The 21564-nt window shown below is 35.0% G+C and overlaps 2 protein-coding genes across 3 annotated transcripts in view; both read right to left on the reverse strand.

Annotated features, from left to right (window-relative positions):
* Window positions 1–804: 804 nt before the first annotated feature.
* Window positions 805–5643, reverse strand: LOC132302468 (adagio protein 3). 2 transcript variants are annotated; one of them, XM_059799347.1, is made up of 3 exons: window positions 5292–5420; window positions 3900–3938; window positions 805–2658 (listed from the first exon to the last, which is right to left on the reverse strand). In XM_059799347.1, the coding sequence occupies exons 2-3, from the start codon at window positions 3908–3910 to the stop codon at window positions 1071–1073; spliced, it is 1599 nt and encodes a 532-aa protein (XP_059655330.1). In that variant the 5' UTR covers window positions 3911–3938; window positions 5292–5420; the 3' UTR covers window positions 805–1070. The 2 variants fall into 2 exon arrangements, with proteins under 2 accessions (XP_059655330.1, XP_059655329.1); XM_059799346.1 differs by lacking the exon at window positions 3900–3938 and having other exon boundaries at window positions 5292–5643.
* A 1959-nt stretch (window positions 5644–7602) lies between these two features.
* LOC132302469 (phragmoplastin DRP1C) overlaps window positions 7603–21564 on the reverse strand; it is a 32049-nt gene continuing 18087 nt past the window's right edge. Inside the window, exons 12-16 of the mRNA XM_059799348.1 lie at window positions 15789–16014; window positions 12981–13031; window positions 9587–9824; window positions 9131–9270; window positions 7603–7996 (exon numbers count right to left, since the gene is read on the reverse strand). Of these exons, the coding sequence (XP_059655331.1) occupies window positions 7871–7996; window positions 9131–9270; window positions 9587–9824; window positions 12981–13031; window positions 15789–16014 (781 nt within the window). The 3' untranslated portion in view covers window positions 7603–7870. The remainder of the gene's footprint in view (window positions 7997–9130; window positions 9271–9586; window positions 9825–12980; window positions 13032–15788; window positions 16015–21564) is intronic.

The following is a 21564-nucleotide window of genomic DNA, read 5'->3' on the forward strand; positions in this document are numbered from 1 at the left end:
GAATGTATATGGATATATATATATTTATTGTGAGGTGCAAATGTGTGTATATATATATATATATATATTGTGAGGTGCGCAAGTTTTCTCTGTATGTGTAGGTATGACGGTGTTGCCTGAGTGATAAAAGTAATATACCTAAATATGAATAATAACATATTATATTTAACATATCTCATTCCAAAGTATAAAGTATAAGCAAGGAAATATATAAGCTTATATAATACCATTTTTCTTTTTCTTCGAAATTTTTTTTTCAAAAGTTTAAGTAAACACTTGTCTCCACATAAACTCCAACAATCAACCTCTTAATTTGAAGAGGAAAGATTATACAATACTAATTTGAACCAATAACCATTGTCAGAGTAACACATTCAAACAAGAAGTAATATAATAATTCAATTATCACCAACACAATAGAGAGAGATAATGAATGAAAATTATATAAGGAAAAATAAAATTAGATCTTAAATCTCACAAATCCAATAAATTATGGCATGCCAAGACAAAACCCTAAACAAAACTAGAGTAACATCAATATTGGTTAAAATATAAAAGAAAGTTCAATTGAAAATTCACAGCTATCAAGCATATAAAAGCCTTAAAATCTACATTTGCTTTAATGAGAAATTAAAATTTGAGAATAAAGAGGGGCATATTTGTTAATTACAGGGCGCAAAATTGTTATTTAAGGGGCATATTTGTTAATTAGGAGGCATTTTGTAAAAATTTATAAAACTATATATATATATAAAGTATAATCTGTTCTTTCATGGGATGACACTCAATGTGAAGGCTAAAATGGGCATAAATAATACTACGTATCAAAATAACATTCGAGTTAGAGAAAGCTACTACGTCTAGAAAGCATTACAAGCTCACAGCCGCACAACATACTGTACAAAACTGATGTCTTCTTAAAGTATCACAACAAGGACAAACATCAGCAAGAACATTACAGAAAACACAGACAAAGTGAACATAAAAAGATGAAAGCTCAAGTGGCATAAATCCTAAAGAAAATCTAATGTTGCAATCTAGCTATAAATCAAAGATCTAAGTCCTGCCTGCTAGCTAGCTAAGCACAACTCATGAAGTTCATTGAGAACCCACTCTTCTCCGGTGTTCCCGCCCAAGACCAAAACCCTAGTCCCGCCAACGACACATGTGCTATGACCCCATGCTAATTTGGGTGGCTGTCCAGGGACATTGAGAATCCTCCATGATGGTTTCTCCTCCGAAGGATCCAGCAAGAAAAGCTGAGAAGGAGAATGCAGCCCTGCAATAGAACCACCAAAGATAATAATCCTCCCACATGGCATACTCACAGCAACATGATCAAGTCTAGGAGGAGGAACTACAGAACTCTGACTGCCTACACCGGTGAATGCACCGCATTCTAGTTGCCTCCACTGTGGCTCTTCATCCTCCAAATCAATTGTGTACGCCTCACCTGATCGCAACTGCAAGTGCCCACTCTTGACAAGCCCACCGAACATAAGTATTTTTGTTCTTCCATAAACTGAGAGTGAGTGTCCCAGCCTAGAGGGAGGGGCCCATGAAGTAGGAATCTCTCTCCACATTGGTTTGTCTGTAGTGAGATCCAACAAATACGTATCACTGAGAAACACCCCAGCATCTGTACATCCACCTGAGACAACTAACTTGGAGCCTTCTACCGTGCAAGAGCTATGCCAAGACCTAGGGAGGGGGGGAGTTCCACCAAAGACTTCTGTCCATGTTGGCTGTTTGGCATCCAAGTCAAGGACGAACACGTCATTGAGTAATCCTTCCCTACCACATCCACCAAATACTATCAACCAGGAGCCATTAAGGCATGAGAGAGTGTGACCCCAGCGCCCTGGCGGGGATGATTTAACGTTTACCCGACGCCATTCTGGATTTGCTGCATCAAGATTGAGAACAAAGGTGTCATTCATCGGTTCCATGTTAACTCCTTCACCTCCAAACAGTACGAGTCGATTTCCTGCTGCACATGCACTGTAATTGCAGCGTGAAGGCTCCACTGCACCTCCAACTGTCAGCTTCTTCCAACAAACCGCCTCAAGAGTAGTCAGTTCCCTAGACAGTCGACCCCACCCTAATTTCTTAGTCATCAGTTCCAGTGCACCTGTGACCTCTCTTCCCCATGCATTTTGACATACCATCTTCCTCACATGCTCATTCTTTGTTAATTGACAAATCCTTCTGCAGACAGACCCAATGGATGCGACATCCCTTGGTGTCAACCGTGATAAAATGTTGTGGGCCAGGACTTCATCAGAGAGCTGAAGAATCCCACATACATCTTGGTGTCGGCTGTGTGTTAAATGTCCACTCTTTGGGGAGTATTTACCAAACTGATCACATTGCTGATGGCAAGTTTCTTTAAAAACTGGATACGATACACTGTTCAAATCTATATTTGCCTCAGAAAACACTTGAATACCTATCACGTGTGTAATTGTACCATCATTTCCACGTATGGGCGCAAGTCTTAGCCTGTTCACCAAGGGAGTACCATCCTTCCTGAAGTTGAGAAGCTCACCTTGGAATTCGACACCTTCCTCTAGACATCTTCTGATTTCAGAAACAACAACAGGATCCACCAAAGGATGCCGCCTTTGAGCACGAGGATCTCTATATTGTAGAAACCGGCTGAAACAAAATATTTCCGAATGAGTCATAATTGAATCTTTTTAAAGTGATCATAACAAAGGTACAAGGACAGAGAAGCCGATGGAAGCATAAATAAAGACGTGATTATGTATGTAAAAGGATAAGCAATGACCTGTTGGTTTAGATGGTAAGGGAAAACAATGAAGCGAAACTGGAACTGATTCCCAAGTTAAATGCAAAGAATTTTGAAGTAAACCATTTGTTTGGGGTGCGGTGCGGGAGAAGAATCACATTTTTGTTTATAGAATGTCGAAAAATCAAAATTCCATAACATATTGTTTTGCAGCATAGAACTTTAGTTACGAATTTTTTTTTTTAATTGGTAAGAAACACACACACCCACTCACAAAACTAGAAAAAGCGGCAAAAATAAAGATTTACAAGGTAAACAAAATGGAACTGACAATTGTCTCTCAAACCATTAACTGATAGTATGTATTACAAGCCATACTATACTTGATGTATCCCATTGATTTCTAGCTCTGAACAAGTTATAGCCAGGGTAGGCCTGGAAAAAGAGGGTGCATAATTATGAAGCTTTATAAGGTCTACAAATACTCAACTATGGAATAAGCATTATTCTAAGGATTAAGGTTGACCAGCAGACATCATTAATATATTGATATGAGAGCAATAGGCAACTCTATATGCTTTCTGAACACAGGTAAAGTAAAAATAAAAAACTTGTATTAAAGGCTTCAATCTACAAAAAATATTGAAATTGACTCATCAAAAAAAAATATTGGAATTGCCCAACTTAGGTAGTCTTCTTTAATAAAAAGTCGGCGTACATGTCTCAGATCAAATACGCCAATCATTATGGTATCCTTGAAACTAGGAACACACCCTTCCTAAGTGATGCTTCATGACCTTTCTATGAATTGTCTAACATCTAGCATATTTACACGCAAAACTAAGTTTATTGGTGATCAACAAGACTGCAAAAAAAATTATACAATTAATGATCTTCACAAAAACCAAAGTTTTCTTAAGGGATCCAAATAATAAACCTAGCTCAACGTGCCAAACAATAAAATCCTTAAGTTCTGCAGAAAATCTCAAAGCCAATGGGATACATAATAGTAATTGCATCCCCCACAGGGCTATGATAAGATGAATAGACCCTTAACCCTTAAAATGACTATAACCTGTAATTACATCTAATATTATCTGCACTTCATATTGTAAATGAAAAAAAAAAAAAAAAGGGACTTGATTACCTTACTACCATAGTATTGCACTATGAAAAATGCAAGTACCTGCGAGGAAATTGAAACATTGTGAACAGAAAGCACTATAATTATCCCATCTCAAGATAATTTTTCCTACATAATATCGGGGGATGAAATAGGATGAATAACCTGGTGTGACCAACTATTTTTTACGGATCCAACTCCTTTACGTAAGCAACTTTTAAAATGTCTCTCTTTAAGAAAAGAAATTACCCTTGAAATTGCTTAGTGAAGACTGAAGACAGGGTTCATAAATTTAAGAACATTATATGTAGGATCACCATTGATTCACTGAATAAGGAGTGATAGTGCTATAATAATGGAAACATCAAAGTAAGCTTGATATATCATATCTTTCATCTGGGCAGTAAAGCTTCTCCAATTCACTACACTATAAGCAAAAAATAATATGGCAACAACAATACTTTTTGTCAAGGGGCAACAGTTTGCTTTCATAACACATACTAATGAAAACAATGAATAATGTTAAAAAAGAAAAGAAAAAAAGTAACAACTAATCCTTGTTATTCCCTTTTTCCAGATTCATCCCACCATCCCTCCCTCTGATCACCAAAAACTCATCCTTTTCATTTTTGTAAGAATTAAAAAACGAGCACCAAAAACTCAAACCCTTCACCACTCAATTCCAAGATTTACAATTTTCAAAACATTGGCTAGCTTATATCCTCCCATCGCTTCACCAAAGGACAGGCACATCCGCGGCAATCATCTTACCACTTAGCTACTTAGCTTGTCCTATTTGGTTCTCAGAATAATGCAAGCTAATAATCAATGGCTTCCTTAAGCAATTCATCTCTTTCTTTTTTGGTAAGTATTCTCGAAACACTCATTTCATTTTAAACACAACGTATCAAATTCCAACTTCCCACAAGTATTTCTCACCATACAATTTCAGGAAAAAAAATATATATCCAGTGCAGTAAAAATGAAACAATCTCTCTTGTTACCTTAAACACAGTGGATCTGCAATTCAAATGATTTAACAATACAAAGCAACCAAATCATTACTGAGAAAAACTCCAACTAGCGAAAATACATACATATATACATATGTGTGTATGTATATATATATACACACACACAATAATAATTCTAACCAAAAGTATAAGATTCGAAAACCCTTTTGTTTCCTAAATTATCAAAATTTTACTTTGTAAAACAAAAACCCCACCTTTCTGCTCAGTTATCGAGTCCCATACAGCATAGAATTAAGATCAAAACTTATTGTATTATTCGACGTTTTTCTTATCAACCAAACGGGGTATGAACGAAAAAAAAAAAAAAAAAAGCAAAATTGAAACGATGAATTCAAACAGAAAGCCATAAAATGAATTGAACTGTAAAGAAATTTTAATGTACCAGTTTCTACCAAGGACTTCGTCGGCGCGATAGCCAGTGAATGTTTCGAAGACGGTGTTGACATATATGACCGGAAAATCAGTTTCTAAAGCGTCGGAGACCACGAAAGCCGACGGTATCATCGGGTAGAAAAAACTGCCTGGCTTCAATGGAAGCTCGCTATCGCTCTCCTCCCCTTCTTCTTCTTCTCCTCCTCCTTCTTCATCTCCGGCGCATTTTAGCCTCTTCCCATAGCAGCTATGTATCTCTTCTTCTTCATCCCCTTTCATGCCCATGCCTACAACTCTCCCTCCTATCTCTCTCTCTCTCCTCCCTCCTATCTCTCTCTCTATATAGATAGATAGATATTTTAGTCTCTGCAAAGTTGCCCACAAAGTGCATTAGTTTAAGCTACTGGACGGAAGTGGGTGACGAAAAAGCCCCAACTAGAGACCTAAATTACAAAAATGTCTTACCGTTTGATTAAATATTTATTTTTTTATATTTTTCTGTAAGGTAGTCACCATCATTTTCCACCGTCCTAACATATAAGTATATATTATTATATTTTTGGTCCATATTTAACATCTCTTTGCAATAAATATTCGAAACAAAAACACTACAATGACTCTTGCTTTCTTAGCCACTAGTGCTGGACTTGGTTATTGTTAAAACCGTGCATATAAAAAATAATCATATAAATATTAATTCTTTTTTTTATTATTAAAAGTGACAAATATAGAGATAGGTATTTAATATAAAAGAATTTATTTATATTTATAACTAACAAAGAGTTCTTGTTGATTACTGTTAATGGCAATCGTATAAAAAAATTGATGAATTTTGGTATTTAATTTTTTTGAGGCTTTTTAATTTCTTTTTCTTTTCGAATATATACTGAAATTAGAATGTGAATTTATTTTCTTAATAAATACCTTTTATTTTTAGAATACATTTGAGGTAGAGAGAATTCATAAGAGTGATCAGTTAGGAGTGGCAATTTAGTAGTTTAACTTATATTTGAGGGCGTAAGGTAACGGAAAGGAGTCCACCAGGATGAGTTGATGACACGTGGCAGAACGATATTTCTGAAAAATATCTTGACCTAATATGCCGATCTTTGCACAGTCCATGTCAGCTGTTTGGGGAAGATATTTTCGCGCCGGGACGTGGCAAACCCTCACACACACAAACACAAACACACACAGGAGAGAGAGTATCAATGTTTTAAACATTGATTTCCATTCTTGTATCTGCTACCCCCCACTTATTAGATAAGATGTATTTTGTAATTAAACTATTCAAATCTATCACATTCACAAACGAAAAGTTCAACTGAAATAAATTCATCTGAAATAAATCCTTCACCAGCATAATTTAATGTAAAATAAATTAATAATAAACAAGGCTCATGAATCACAATTAATACTTATACTTTTAAAAAAATAAAATTTTTTATAAAAATAATGTGAGTGTATGCGTTTCTTACTGCGTCGCATTGAATTTATAATTTAATTTAGTTCTAAAATGCTAAAGATTCATTTTCATTTTTGTTTCAAAACTGTAAAACCAATAAGATAGAGATAGACATTTTTAAGATAACAAGTTTTATTATATTTTATTAAATTGGCAATAGATCCATTTCCAAATTTGCCCTTCCCTTTTGTTTTGAATGCGTGGGTCCTTAATTGAAGGACTTCAAAAAAAACATAAAATACATAAAGTGAAGTTATTTTCAATGGGTTCATCTATTTTGAAATTTTAATTAGTTTAATCTTTTAGAGGTAAATTGTGAATGTAATAAAAAGTAAGGTATTAATTTTTAAACTGTGATAACTATAATGAGACAACAAAAAATGAATATGAGACCAGAGAGTAATAGATTAAGTGGTTGTGCTTTTTGAATAAGTCCAATTGTAATAAACTAATACCAAACTATACAAATTCATATACCATTCAAAACATTAGATGTCAAGCTACACTAGTTGAAAAAAAAAAAAAAAAAAATGATTAAATTATGTATCTAAGTATGTAGTTCAAAAAAGTTATCATGGAGCCAATCACACTGTGAATCTGTATGCGACATGAAACAACATTAAATCGAGTATGCAACGTCAATAAATTGAGAATTTAACGGTATTGCAATGTTGCATCTAGTACACCGAAGATGGCATGCATCAGTTCAAACTGCCTCAGTGCCTGGACTAGAGGACTGGTTTTTATGGCCGAGGCATCACACAAGTAGCAAATATAAGTTGCAATCGTGTGGGACAACATACAGAAGAAGAATGCATAAAAACTAAGTAAATCAAGACACCTAAACAACATTCCATTAACTGAATGCAAAACCATTGATAATAATCATTAAACTGTGCACATCTTCCACAGTAGAAGTCAGAATGCTGTTGAATCAAAAAAGAGCAAAACAATTAGGAACAATGGAACAAAAAACGTTAATTATGCCGGCCCAACTCCAAGCTCCTCGAGTACGTGTGACCTTTCGTTATTGTGTATACAAAAAGAATATATCCATTAGCCTGTTAAGATAGAGATACACCTGCCTGGTTTGGATCATTCAATTATGATTGGGCATCCATCAATCACTTCCACGCAACCGAGTCAATCTCTTCTCTTGCTGACTTGTACAGCTCAAGCCTCTTGGCTATTGTCTCTCTTCTTTCCATGAGTGATGAGTCCTCGTCCAGCATTTTACCAAGTTGCTCCTTCTGCACATACAACAGGACAATATATTTTATTTTTATTCAAGAAATACAACCCGTGTCGACAGTGAGATTGAAACCGCTGTTCCACTTAACCTTATCCATTGTTTTTGCAAACAACTTTAATTGCCATAAAATTAATAAAAGCTACTACTATGTCAGCTTTCTTGCCTTCCATTCAGTTGTCAAGAAGACACGAGAAGGAAAGGAATTAAAAAGGACGAAAAACGTACAAATTCTCAAATTTATCTTCAAAGTCATCCTTCTTCATTTTCTATACAATCAAACAAAATTCCACTGCTTTAGAAGTGCTTAAAGCACTACCTAAGTGCTAGGCTGCTACTCGTGCAAGCTTACGACCCAGTTTGTTTCAAACTAATCTCTAGTTTGCATCTCAGAAACACTTAAATTCTTGCATGTTTTCCTATTAATACATAAAAGATGAACTATTGGACCACAAGCAGGCACAACCTTGCAGTTTTTATTTTATTTTATTTAACCATGGCAATGTAACTCGGACACTCACTTTCTATCCCTAAACTTATACCCTTGACCTTTCACTTCAAGTTATCCTCTATTTTACTATTCATATATATATATATATATATATATATTTTTTTTTTTTTTCCTGAATAATTTACTATTCATATTTACTTGTTAATGCATGTTCATCATATTAATTGAGCATATTCAATGAAGATGTACAGTGGGTATACAAGCAATAGGAGCATACTTATAATACTTCAACGGGATTGGAGAAGTATGAAGTCATATTCTAGAAACTCTACACCATTGAAATGTATCCATGCTAGAGCAAGTAGATTTCAAAGAGGATGTGAAGAGGATGATAAGAAAGAAGAAGCATCAGCCTAAATAATCAGGATGTCTTTAGTTAAAGCAAAACAATTTGTTGATTTTTCTGTCTTTTTATTTTTTTCCCCTTAATTTTTGCCTTTAATAGATAATAGGCAACATCAAACTGTTGATGAGTTATTAACTTATTTGTCGCCCTATAAAGGCAAGATTCATCTTATCAAAATTCCCATATGAAAGCTCATGCAAAGGAGATATAAAATAAAAACGAAAACAATTGGAACATAAATATGTGGACATCCTAAAATAAGATTAAAGAAACTTCACCTCCCTCCTTCCAATTTGAGCATAAAAGTGGTTGAGCAGCGCTCTCTTGGCCTCTCGGACTTGACAATAAACGACAGCCTTGGGGATAGAATTCTTAAGTGTATCACAAACCATACCAACATAAGCTGTGACATTTGATCCTGAGAGGAACAAGGCGACATACTTCATAAGTTGCACTCTTTTCTCTTTGTTGTAAAGGTAAGCATCTAAAATGAATCACTTTGACCCTTGAATAATGAACTGTTTTTAACATTCATTTTAGATTAAAAAGGAAGCTAATGATAAGCCATTGGACAATACTTGTTGACACAAGAAACATAAAAAGATAAACTAAAAACAGGAACTTGTGATATAGAAGAATAATTTAACACTTTAACCCATATGCTACTCCCAATTGCTAAATCATGGATCTTTGAACAGTTTATTTGTAGACAGGGAAAGCAGATAACTGCATACCTATCCTCCTGAAATGGTTTTCCGAGTATCGGTCCAAATTTGGACCAGATGGACCAGATGGATTTGAATTCTTCTCTGGCTCAAGTTGAAGCTTCCGGAAAAATTCTACTGTCAGGTAAGTAGACTCCATTTCCACCAGCCGTAAAACTGTCTTCCGGCTTTCGTCACGAAATCTTTCCAATGATTCATTTGCAGCAGCTGCTATATCAGATTGAAGTGATGGGAATCGCTTTAATTCCTGCAATTTCCATGTAGTAGTGTTAGCAGGAGAAGGATAATTTTTATTCATTCCTTGGAAGCCTGAACTCACTTCATTGGAGCATTCTGCTATGAGTGTGAGAGCATAAAGAGATCAGATACCATACAGAAAATATTATCAGAAAAAAAATTCAAATCTAATTAAAGGCACATTAGACTTAGAAAGAGAAAATAATCCAGGTATATCTTTAAATAGATTTATGTAGTGTGTGCAATTTTTTTTTTTTTTTTTTTGTACTTTCTCACACATATAAGCTTGTTTATTTCTGCTCTACTCTGTACATAAAATGGGAAGGAACCAATTATACTGAAGTTGAAATATACTGTATTCAAAAGTTCATGTGCAAGACTGGGACAGGAGAATGCAAGTGTGATGGTGTAGAGACATATGATGTATCCAAAACGCCTTTAATTATGCATATAACAAAATAGGTAACTCTTAAAATATATGCAGGGTGCCAGGGTTTGACTTTCGGATAATCTATACTACCATGCCACCACTTCACAAACTCTATCAATCAACTGCTATAGCAACACAATAATCAGCATTGCAGCCAAAATTATTGGGTCCAATGAAACAGCAATATTCAATCAACATATGAACTGAACAATCATCAACCTACATATGAAGTTTGAGTAATGACTTAATCTGGTGCATATTGTTCAAGAAATAAAACTTCATTGGCATATCACATGATTTTTCTTAAACAATTATCTACAAACAACAACATTTCAAACTACAAAGTCTTTATTTTTCCTTCATTTGATTCACAGGATGCAAGGTGATACTTTAAGTTTTAGTGTGCCTACGATCAACACTAGCAGAGCACCAACTCTATATACACTTCATTTTTATTGTTTGCACAAACACAAAATATGTTTCTGAAAAAACAACCATTTCATGTAGATTCACACTTCATGATGCTCTAGCAATGAGATTTAGCACACAAACAGTGGAAGGGTGTCCCGTGAAACGAGGTTAAGAGGTGAGCTGGTGAGAAGTTCAACCTAGACAAGGAGAGTAAAGTTTCTTCAAACTTCTTAATTCAAACTTCTTAAGCAAGGATGATATACTGTACCAAAAGGGAAAAAGAAGAAACAAAAAACAATCTCTTACTTGGAATTACACAATAGATGATAGGTCATCATACACTACATAGAAAACTCAACTCTGTTTAAAAGCATGTCCATTTTCAATAAAGCATCATGATTTTCTCACTGCTCGCATTATTTTCTTAACCGTAATCTAATAAAAATCCAGACAAGTCGAAGACCAAGAGAAGTAATTTTCCTAGGACAATTTATGAATCCATACCTAAGTGACATGGATATTTCATAACAAAAGAAGTGTAAATGTCAGTATTATTCACACTGGATGCCTGAGTATTTCAAAGATGTAGAATAAAGTTGAAACGTCATCAACAATTTTAGTTCTATCTACTCATCCTAAGATTAGGCAATGATGATCATCAACAATTTTAGTTCTATCTCCTCATCCTAAGATTAGACATTGATGCTGAATTATCCCTATACCTGTCCAAACTTTTTCTCTTTAAAAAGAAAAAGTTCAAAAAATTATGAAATGAAAAAAACCATAACTACAATTGATGCACATATAACAATATTAAGAATACATATAACCTTTGGAAATCCCTTTTGACTACTTAAATTATTTTTTATGTGAAGGTATTGGAGAATCTCATGATATTACTTAACTTAAGGAATTGGTGGAGTGATTACCATGATGAATTGACAAGAGATTGATGCATAAATTGAACTATGAATTAATTACACAATTCACTTTTTTGTCTCCCTTCATTATTCATCCTCTTGTATTTCCTCAACAATACATATGGATGTCGGATGTCTTGTTGTTAAAAATTTAAGAGAGAAAAGGATAGGCAATGTGTAACTGTTCGGGATTTGCTTGCAATTGGACGTAGGTATTAAAACCATGTTAATTTTGGTATCCATTGTCTCTCTTCACTTTTTTCATTTATTATTATCTCTTCCTAGTTTTCTTGATTGTTTCACATGATACTGGAACAGGGTGATCAGTCCATACTAAAATTTATCTTTCTGTAGTTTTGACTTTTCAGCGAAGGCATTCGCCCAACGCTCTTCCACTCATTCTCTTTTATGGGTACTATTTATTTATTTCTATACTTCAAAAGGAAAAATGAAAAAGTGAAGATAGTGGGAGAAAAGAAGAGGGAAAAGAAAAGGCAAAAAGTATAAAATAAAAAACAACTAGGTATTCAAAGACAGTATTGTATAAGGAATACAACCCAATTTATCACACCTCTGAAGGACGCCTGCTGGCTGATTAAAGAAGTTTATAATCTAGCTATTCTTGTAGGGACACACTTTTTTCATTCTTTGTGCAGGAAGACACGTGAAATTGAGAAGTCCTCGGAGAACAGAGTTTCTAAATATGTGCATCTAAAAGATCTTTCATACTGTGTCCAATGCCGAAGTTAGAGAGTTCTAGAAGGTTAGAGAGTTCTAGAAGGTTTTGTTTAGAGGGAGTTTTTCTCACTGAACTATGTTGACGTTCAATTGTTCATCCATTTCTAGCAATTTGAGGGGGAATGTGAATCCTTTGCTAGATGTAACTCCTGGAAATTAGTGGACCGATAATTGAAATAAATTGAAGAGATGTTTGATTCCATAATTCACTCTCTCAATCAATATATTATTCATCTGGTATTTTATTCACCACATAAATATGGATAAGAGAAAAAAAAAAAAAAAGGGATAAGAGAAGCTAATAGCCAAGATGTAGAACTGTGGGCTTTGTGTGACATGGACCTAGGCATTGCCTGAACCATGCTAAATCTCAGTATCCAACATTTCTCTTCATTTTACTTATTTATCTTATTTCTGCTCTATTTTCTAAAAGATTTTACCAAGGGAAAAGAACCTAAAGTATTTCCGAACCCAACATAACCAAGCATATTGTCAGCACAGGAATGAAAATTTTCTTATTATACAAATGCGATGCATTTGGCTTTATATTAAAACACAAATATCATGTGGACAACATACTCAAGCATCTAAATAAAGAACTAAAAATGATTCCATTGACATACATAACTCTTCTGCAAGCAGTCATTGCAAATCAAAGATTGTTTACCAGTGTTTCTGCAATTGATTTCCTTACAAGTTCTTTCAGAATGAAGTGTACCTGAGGAAAGGAACAAAATATAAGCTATCAACGATAAGTGTAACAAACGAGAACTTCTGTTTCGAAAGATCAGTTCTCTCTATAGAACCAAAAAGTAGAGTATAAAATATCTAAATTTGATAAGAAATGTTGTGTGCTAATCCCTCCTCTTATTATTTTTAATCACTGTGAAACAAGACGACAATCTCCCAAAAGGCACCATAATGGATATAATCTGGAGGAGGAAGATTAGAATTTTAAAATTTTCCACTAACCAATTCCATAAATCCAAACAGACGATATAAAAACAGGATGCTCAGTCAAACATATCCTATTCCCAATTGTATATTTGCCTCATCCATTGTATATGTCCATACCACCTAAGCCTGCTTTCTCTTATTTTATCACTAATAGGTATCTCTTTTAATTTCTTCCTCACACATTGATTATTAACCCTATTTCTTCTACATACTCTCATAATCCATCTCAGTATTCCCATTTCCACTAGATGAACATGTTGTTCCTGCTTCTTTTTTAACGTCGCTTTGTATAAGAGAACCAGCCTACTAACTTTCCAGTAGATTTTTCTTTTTAACTTAGTTAATATTCTTTTATCACAAGGGACAACACTGGCATGTGTTCATTTTGTCCAACCTGCTCCAATCCCACTAATTAGATCAGCATGTATATACATATGGTACACATAACCATGACAAGTCATCTCATTCTCCTATGATAAAAAGCCTCATTGCATTACACTTCTACAATTTCCAGAGCTTGATTTAAATGTAAAATATTCTAGAACAATGCTCAATATGTTAGTTGTGCCTCTAGTCTTCTCCTCTCAACACCACATGTATGCGAGACATACAGTAGGTAATTCCTTAAGTTCTCAATATTTTACTTTTTCATAGTTTTAATCTTTTTCCATATAATATATATATATATATATATATATATATATATATATTGTTTTTGATAAGTAATAATTGAATAAAAAAAGTGTTCAAGAGGGGAACGCATCCCTTATACTTTTGCATATAATATATATATATATATATTGATATATCAGTGTCAGAAGCAAGCCAGATTGACAACCAAATGTCGTAAAGAAGTCTCCTCCATGTATTTAACATAGATTATGGATATGAACATCACATGTTGACAAATGTTTAATGAGTATCGGAGATATATAACTATCTATCCAAGCATTCAATAAAGATATTATTCCTTTATAGAAGTACCCATGCTTAGGGAACCAAGAATGACCGTCATGCCTAGGTTCCCCACAAAACTTTATCCAGTAAGCAATTTTTCTCACCCCAACATAAAGAAAATTGTATATTTTAAAGTTTTAATGCAAGCCTCATTTATCTATGAAAATTTCTCAAAAATATCCATCTTCACTGAAAGGAAAAGCATACCCAGGAAGTCTTCTCTTCTATAAATCTAGTCCACAATAATTTTTTTTTTTTTTACTGAATATGGACAAAATAAGACAACTTTTACTTCAAAATAATTTCATCAACCTCTGTGCTGAAGTACATTTATGTGCAAGTGTAACCCCACCCCCACCCCCACCCCACTTTCTAGCATCACAAAAAAGGGATAAAATAAACACCTGTTGCCATCTGTATGTATAGTATACAAAAGACTGCTTATGGATATAGCATACTAGCTAAAGTAGTCAGAAATTTCTCTTGGACACTATGCAAGCAACTACAAGGACTGAGCAAAGACTCAAACAAAACTTTAAACCAACCAACATATGTTATAGATAATACGCCGGAGTGATCTCTTTAGTATTTTATTGAATGTCAAGCAGAAGTACACGCCCTAGAAGCTTTATCCCCAAGTAAACCTCTAAAAGCTGCTAAAATTTCTTTAAGCCCGAGATCTTACTCTGCAACTAAATTTTAGTTTTGGCACTGAAAGGTCCAGTACACCATACATGGATCAGTACATATTTTGTAAAAAATGAGTTCCTAGGCTTCCTTAGGTATGGAGACATGAAAAAATATACAATTCTTGTTCCTAATGCGAGTTATTTGTTGTCACTAATTTTATCAAACTAGTCTCAAATTAAATTACCTAAACATGGTTTTCCACACAAAGCTAATTCTTCCTCCTTTCTTCTTCATAGTGCAACACAGATCCCTACTCTTTCTTATCAATAGTATAATTTTATTTCATCACCACTTCTAGAGCACAACACCATAGTTACCATTATTGAACTTCAGGCAGAACTTCTAGCGCAAAATTCTAGTATGTTATTTGAATTTCCACGTACAGAAAGCCCTGCAGCAGTACCAGTTTATGATACTCTGTAGTCCATGGATAATGCTCTCTACTATGGTGGAAAATGATTTTGATTATGTTTTAAGCATTTAGTTTAGCAGCAACAACAAGAATCCACCATAAAGCAAAAAGTAGAACTAAACAAAATTATGTGAGAAGTAAAGCACAGATCCACAAAATATTAAATTCAGGAAGAACACCTCTCATGTCTATCACCAAATATCAGTAAGCAGACAGCTCTACAAAAATTTTGAGCAGTCATGCTTATCATAATATAGACACTTCTAACATCTAAAGTTAGAAACTCAAATAGGTAAAGATTTAAGCAGTATTAGACACATTCCATAATGTACACATTATTATCTAACATAAATTGTAACAGAACTCCGACTTAAGAAATTCATATGTTAATAACTTAATACTATATATCAACCAAATGCAAATATTTCAGGTAGGAAACTGATTAGCTAGAAAAATTACAGCATCAACAGAGGCTTCAGCTGGGCCCTTGAAATAGCCAAGAGATCCATCAATTAATCTCCTGTATCCTTGTTCAGGAGCAACCAAATGCGGTTGATAACCATCTGCCTCTGCAATAACTTTCCTAACATTGTGTAGAGAAAGATGACGATCAAATGGGAGCTTCTTTAAAGCAGCTGGTAGTTGATGATCAAAAACACCGTAAATCCGATCACCACCTGGTCGCCTGAAGAAACAACTTATTACCTTGTAACATACTTTTGAAAAAAATTACATTATAAGAAATTGAAAATCTAATCCAAATCAAAGAGATGCCATTATTCAATTACTTTTAAACCATATGATACAAAGGATCATTATCTCCTTCCAACAAGTTCACAGTGTACCAAAATAAATAAGTAAAAATGCTATAATGCCAATACAATTTAGCACTTGCACCACTGTCATCAATACTTTCCTGCTGGGATAATAAAGCAGAATTTGAATAAAACTAATGATCTAACCAATTAGTATGCTGTGCATGAACATAGGCTCCTCATGATGTGTTAAACATCCTATGCAGTAATTGGACTGGGCACTTGTCAACACAATGCATCACACCCATGGACAACACTATGCTGGACACTTCCAATTCGTATAAAGTATTTGTAGATGAGCAACATACATAACAAACATGTGTGCTGATCTGCAACATGTCCTTGTCATGTCTCACTCTGTGAAAAGAATATATGATTTATAGGTTATAAATTTCATTATACTGGTCATATAATATTGTAAATATTAATTTTTATATGAAAAGACACATAGCTATTGTCATTTCCTCACTGTATCCACGTCCTACGTTTTTGAGATTTGTTGTGTCAACTTATCACTTTCATGTCATGTCAGTTTCCCAGTCCATATCCATGTTTGTTAGCTAACCTAGAAGTAGAGGGAGGCTCTACCTATTGGACCAAAGGTCCAAATGCCTTGCTAGCAAAAAAGAGAGAAAGTACATGGCATTACCATGAATGTCATGTATGTTTTAACTTTACAGGTGCCTCATTTTGTCTGGTAAGATACTACTTCTGGAATCCAAGTAATTTGATTTCTGGGCCCCAGGCTTCAACAATATGCACAGGTCTCCATGTAGTTGATAATATTTTTATGAATCACAAATCAGTATGTGCACATCCTAGCAGTGAAGCAAACAAAGGTGCATATATCTATAACTTTTCTGTGAAGCCTAACATACCGAGACAAATTATACACTCCATGTTGCCTACCCCTCAGTTTACTTCTGTAAGTCTATCTGTGATAAAATTTTTATCCCACAGATAGATAATATGCTGAGTTATTTGAAGTCTATCTATCATAAAGAAGTATTACTATGACTAGTAAATTGAGCTCAAACAACATGGAGCCCATAATTGTGACGTTTTGTTAACGAAAAGCACGATTTTCTCTTCTCACTCTCTCTCACTAAAAAAGCAGATAGATATTCACAAGCAAGAAATATGCATTTATAAAATGTCTAAATTGTGCTTCACAAACATGATGAGTTTCATAGATTATTTTGATGCTGACTGCTTGCCAAAGCATCGGCAGTAAGGCCACAGTATTACCAAACTAAGGACATTGATTCTCGTTCTTGACACCTTTTTGAGAAGATTTCCTTTCTTAAGCTAACAGATATTCGAAGTAAAAGCATACAGCATGCTCAACTATTGATATTTCGTGTGTATATACATAGTACGGAAACGCAGAAAGGGTCCAAGGCTGCAAGCATAATAGAGATCCACAATGAGTTGCAAGCCAACATTAGGATAATCTATTCTATGATTTGCAGATCGGCTTCGAACTTGGTTTTTGGTATTCTACAAAATGAAGAGAAGTTTGTTCAGTTTCCTCTTCCAATCCCAATTCATTCTTATGCCTTTGATTCTAGTTCTTAGGTACACCAAATGCTTAAAATGGGGCTAATGTTTTCACATGAAGAGAACAGTAGAAACCAATGCTACTTTTCTCAACACCACCACCTTGGATTCAAGTAAGTAACATTTCTCCATTTAAAAACTTTCCGCCTTGGCTTTAGGTAATCATTCTTCTGACTTCTCCTATGCTTTCTGATACTTCTACAGAAAATAAGCTGAATCTTTCTATAACTATACATGAGTGTGCCTTTAGCTCTTCATGAGTGTAAACATACCCACAGCCAAGCATGGACCCAACATAGGACCAGTGGGGGCGGATGCCCCCACTGGATTTTTTATATTTTCATTTTACACCTCAAATTTTTTAGAATTTATGAAGATACCCCAACTAAAATTACAATTCGCCCCCACTGGATTGTTTTTTTTTTTTTCATTTTACACTTCAAATTTTAAAGAATTTATGAATATGCCCCCACTAAAATTACAATCCGCCCCCCACTGAATTTTGCTTTTTGCACACTATACTTTAAATTTTTTAAAATTTATGAAGAAAACTCCGTCGAAATTACAAATATGGACCCACTATATAAGTTTGCCCCCACAAATTAAAAGGCCACCCCCCCATCACAAAATTTTCTGGGTCCGTCACTGCCAACAACGTAGAAGTAGAGATTACTGGTTTGCATCTCAACTGGCTTAGTTTAACCACGTAGAAGAAGTGGTGAAAAAGAGAGTAGTGAAATTCGGAATTAAAAAGGTGCCAAGTTGCCAACATTCCCAGTACTCTGCAGCTCAATGACACAAGGGCTGGCTGGCTGCAACAAGAGTGCTTCTGAGCAATCAAGTCTGCCCATTAATTAGTCATTAAGGTATAGAACTGTAATGTTTAAGTTTTTATTTTTATTTTTATATATATGTGTGTTAGTGGAGGGACCCACAATTTTGTTTTAAAGTGGTCATTAAGACCACATTTGTGTTTTTGGTTTCTGCATCTCACTCTCTCTTTCCCAGCTGCCCGCTTCCACCTTCCTCTCTGTTTTCTTTTTCCTTTTTCCACTTCAAGGTTTCAATCCTTGATTGCTCCCTCATTTCTTTGTGTTTTTAAGTATCGTTTGAGGCAAAACAAAGCCCGCGACGAGCTCTACGCGCTCATACAAGCAATTTCAGTTTTTGGTCTTCCTAGGGGCTTCGAATTTAGAGACCCAATTTCTAGGGTTTTGCCTATTTTGAGGTAGGGGCATCTTAATCCACTCTAGTCTTGTTCTATTGTGAATTTTACCTCCATGTTGTATTAAATATGCTTAATTTAGAGTTAATTATATCTATGATGGTATTAATAATGTCTAGAGGGTTTTCACGATCTTGAATATGGTTGGTTCATGTGCAAATTATATTTAGTTGTTGATTTCCTATGTCTACTATGTGCTAGCATGCTGAAATTGATGTATGAGAGTATGCTTATTTAAATTGCGCCAAATTTCCCAATTCATGATGTTGAGCTCATATATATATATACATGCACATGCCTAAATGTATTTTGTTGTATCTTAATGTGTTAATAATTACTTGGGAGATGTTGAACATGTTGAATGTTTAATTTTATGATGGAAAATTTTAAATGCCATGACATTGAATGTATGGAACATATATACATGCACATACCATTGGGTTTGCATGAAATGGGAGAAATTGTTCTTGAAATAAATATGGGGAATTTCAGGAAAGTGTTTTTGATAAAATGGTTTTATGCGAAACCCGGTCGCTGCGGGGTTACTAACGGGCCGGAGGTTAATATAGCCTAGAAGGGACTAGGGAGTCGCCCTAGCGTGGTTGAGCTAGCTGGGCCCCATAATGACGCCGCGGGGTTACCAAGGGTCAGGGACACTAGCCAATCCTCCTTTCGTGTCGCGGCGGGGTTACCAAAGGGCGGGCTGTATTAACGTTTGAAAGTGATGATTTTGAGAATGAAAATGGGGAGTGTTATTGACATGCATTGCATTTCATTTCATTGCATTTTCTATACTTGGAATTGACTTGTATGTTGTATTTGATCCCCTACGTTGTATGATCCCTATCTCCCATTGGCCTATGCTTTGCTTGAATTCACAAGGACACAAGATTTGTGTCTTAAGTGTCACCTACTGAGCATATAGCTCACCCTACTATTTATACATTTTTTTCAGGTCTTGGAAAAGAATCGGTGGACGACAACCCACCTCAAGCTTGAGCGATACTAGAAGCTCACTTTTGTGTCTTTTGTATATTTCCCATTATTTTTGCAAAGCACTAAAAGTATAAAGGTATATATGTATATTTTGCAAAACTTTGTCATGTAACCTTGTTGATGAAATGGGAAGGATAATTTTAGTTAAAGTAATTATCGGTGTTATTTGATTGTGTATGATCATATACTGTTGCCGTGAATTCAGAAATTGAGCCATGATAGGTCAAAATTGAATTTAAACAGGGTATGGTAGGCCTATTTTTAGGGGAGGTTATGCCGATTTTTTTGTAAAATTCTTGGCATCAACTAGGGTCGTTACAAGAACCTCTTCAATTTACGATCAGTCTGATGTGGAGTTACACGACAGTACTTCAACCAGTATCATAGAGCATGGTTTGACCTAAACATATAGTCCAACGAGACTACTGGTTTGCATCTCAACAGGCTTAGTTTAGGAACCCACATGACATAATGTTATATCATCTTCTTGCATCTTCCATTATTAGGTTCAAGAGTCTTGCTGGACCTCCTCTTCCATTGACTCCCTAAATTTTGCTTGAACATTCACATTCCACACAAAACACTTGATATCCTCAACTTTTTGGGTTCCTCAACTCCAATGGTTGAGCTACTCTCTTCACCAAAAAAAAAAAAAAAAAAAAAATGGGATCAAGATAGGCCAATCTACAAATACATATGACTTAATGTTATTGTTGGAAATCTTATCTATAAGTTGACTCAACAATTATGGCAGATTTATTGGGTCTTCAATATAGGCTAATTTTTAGGGATTTTATTTTTATTCTGATTTGATTTGATTTGATTTTATTCTCTTTATTTTGATTTGATTTTATTCTCTTTTCCATATTTGTAATTTTCCGCTTGTATATAATGATAGTCAGGCTCTCAAATTGAGTACGTCAATTTTACCAAGTTACTTTTTGGTATCAGAGCCTCAAACCTACGCCTCCCCCATCTCTCTCTCTTTCACCGCCTCTTTTAATATCTCTCTCTATCTCGTTACAGCCCCTTCCCTATTTTTTTTTTCACAGACCTTCTCTCTTTTTCAGGTCGCTGTTGCGACAGTCCTAGGGGGAGTCAATCTCCTCTAGGTTCAACCCCTGTAGGGGTATTCCCTTAGTCTTTTTCATGCACTAAGGGTCAGAAGATGTGTTTGTAATTTTTTGGGGCTGCCGGGATATTCGGCAGCATTTTCGGATCAGACCGCCGTGTCTCCGGCTTCTTGGTTTGATCAAAATCAGGTTTATTCCTCCTTTATTTGAAATTATTGGTAATCTGTTGAATTGATCTATTTAATATTATGGCTGAATCAAGTAATAATAAAGAAACTCTCTTTTTGGCTCAACACACACCGGCTCAACGAGTTACTAGTGTGCTGTTGAATGGCCGTAATTTTGCATCCTGGGCTCGTTCCCTCCGCCTCTATGTTGGTGGAAAAGGCAAATCAGGGTGGATTTTGGGTACTGAAAATAGGCCAGATATTAAAGATCCTAAATATGCTCAGTGGGATATGGACAATTGCACCATTTTAGGATGGATGTTTAATTCTATGGAGGAACGCATTTATAATATATTCATGTTTTATGACTCTGTTAATGACTTGTGGACTGCTTTGAAT

Source organism: Cornus florida, unplaced genomic scaffold, assembly GCF_030987335.1.
Source record: "Cornus florida cultivar Cherokee Brave unplaced genomic scaffold, ASM3098733v1 CherokeeBrave_3.0.0_Hap2_Chr04, whole genome shotgun sequence".
Taxonomy (NCBI): domain Eukaryota; kingdom Viridiplantae; phylum Streptophyta; class Magnoliopsida; order Cornales; family Cornaceae; genus Cornus; species Cornus florida.

What these genes read in the sequence shown, in the direction of transcription:
- LOC132302468 (XM_059799346.1), bottom strand. Translation starts at nt 5,566, where the DNA reads ATGGGCATGAAAGGGGATGAAGAAGAAGAGATACATAGCTGCTATGGG. An exon ending in GAAGTCCTTGGTAGAAACTG is followed by an intron (nt 2,659 to 5,291) that starts GTACATTAAAAT and finishes ATTTTGTTTCAG; the next exon opens with CCGGTTTCTACAATATAGAG.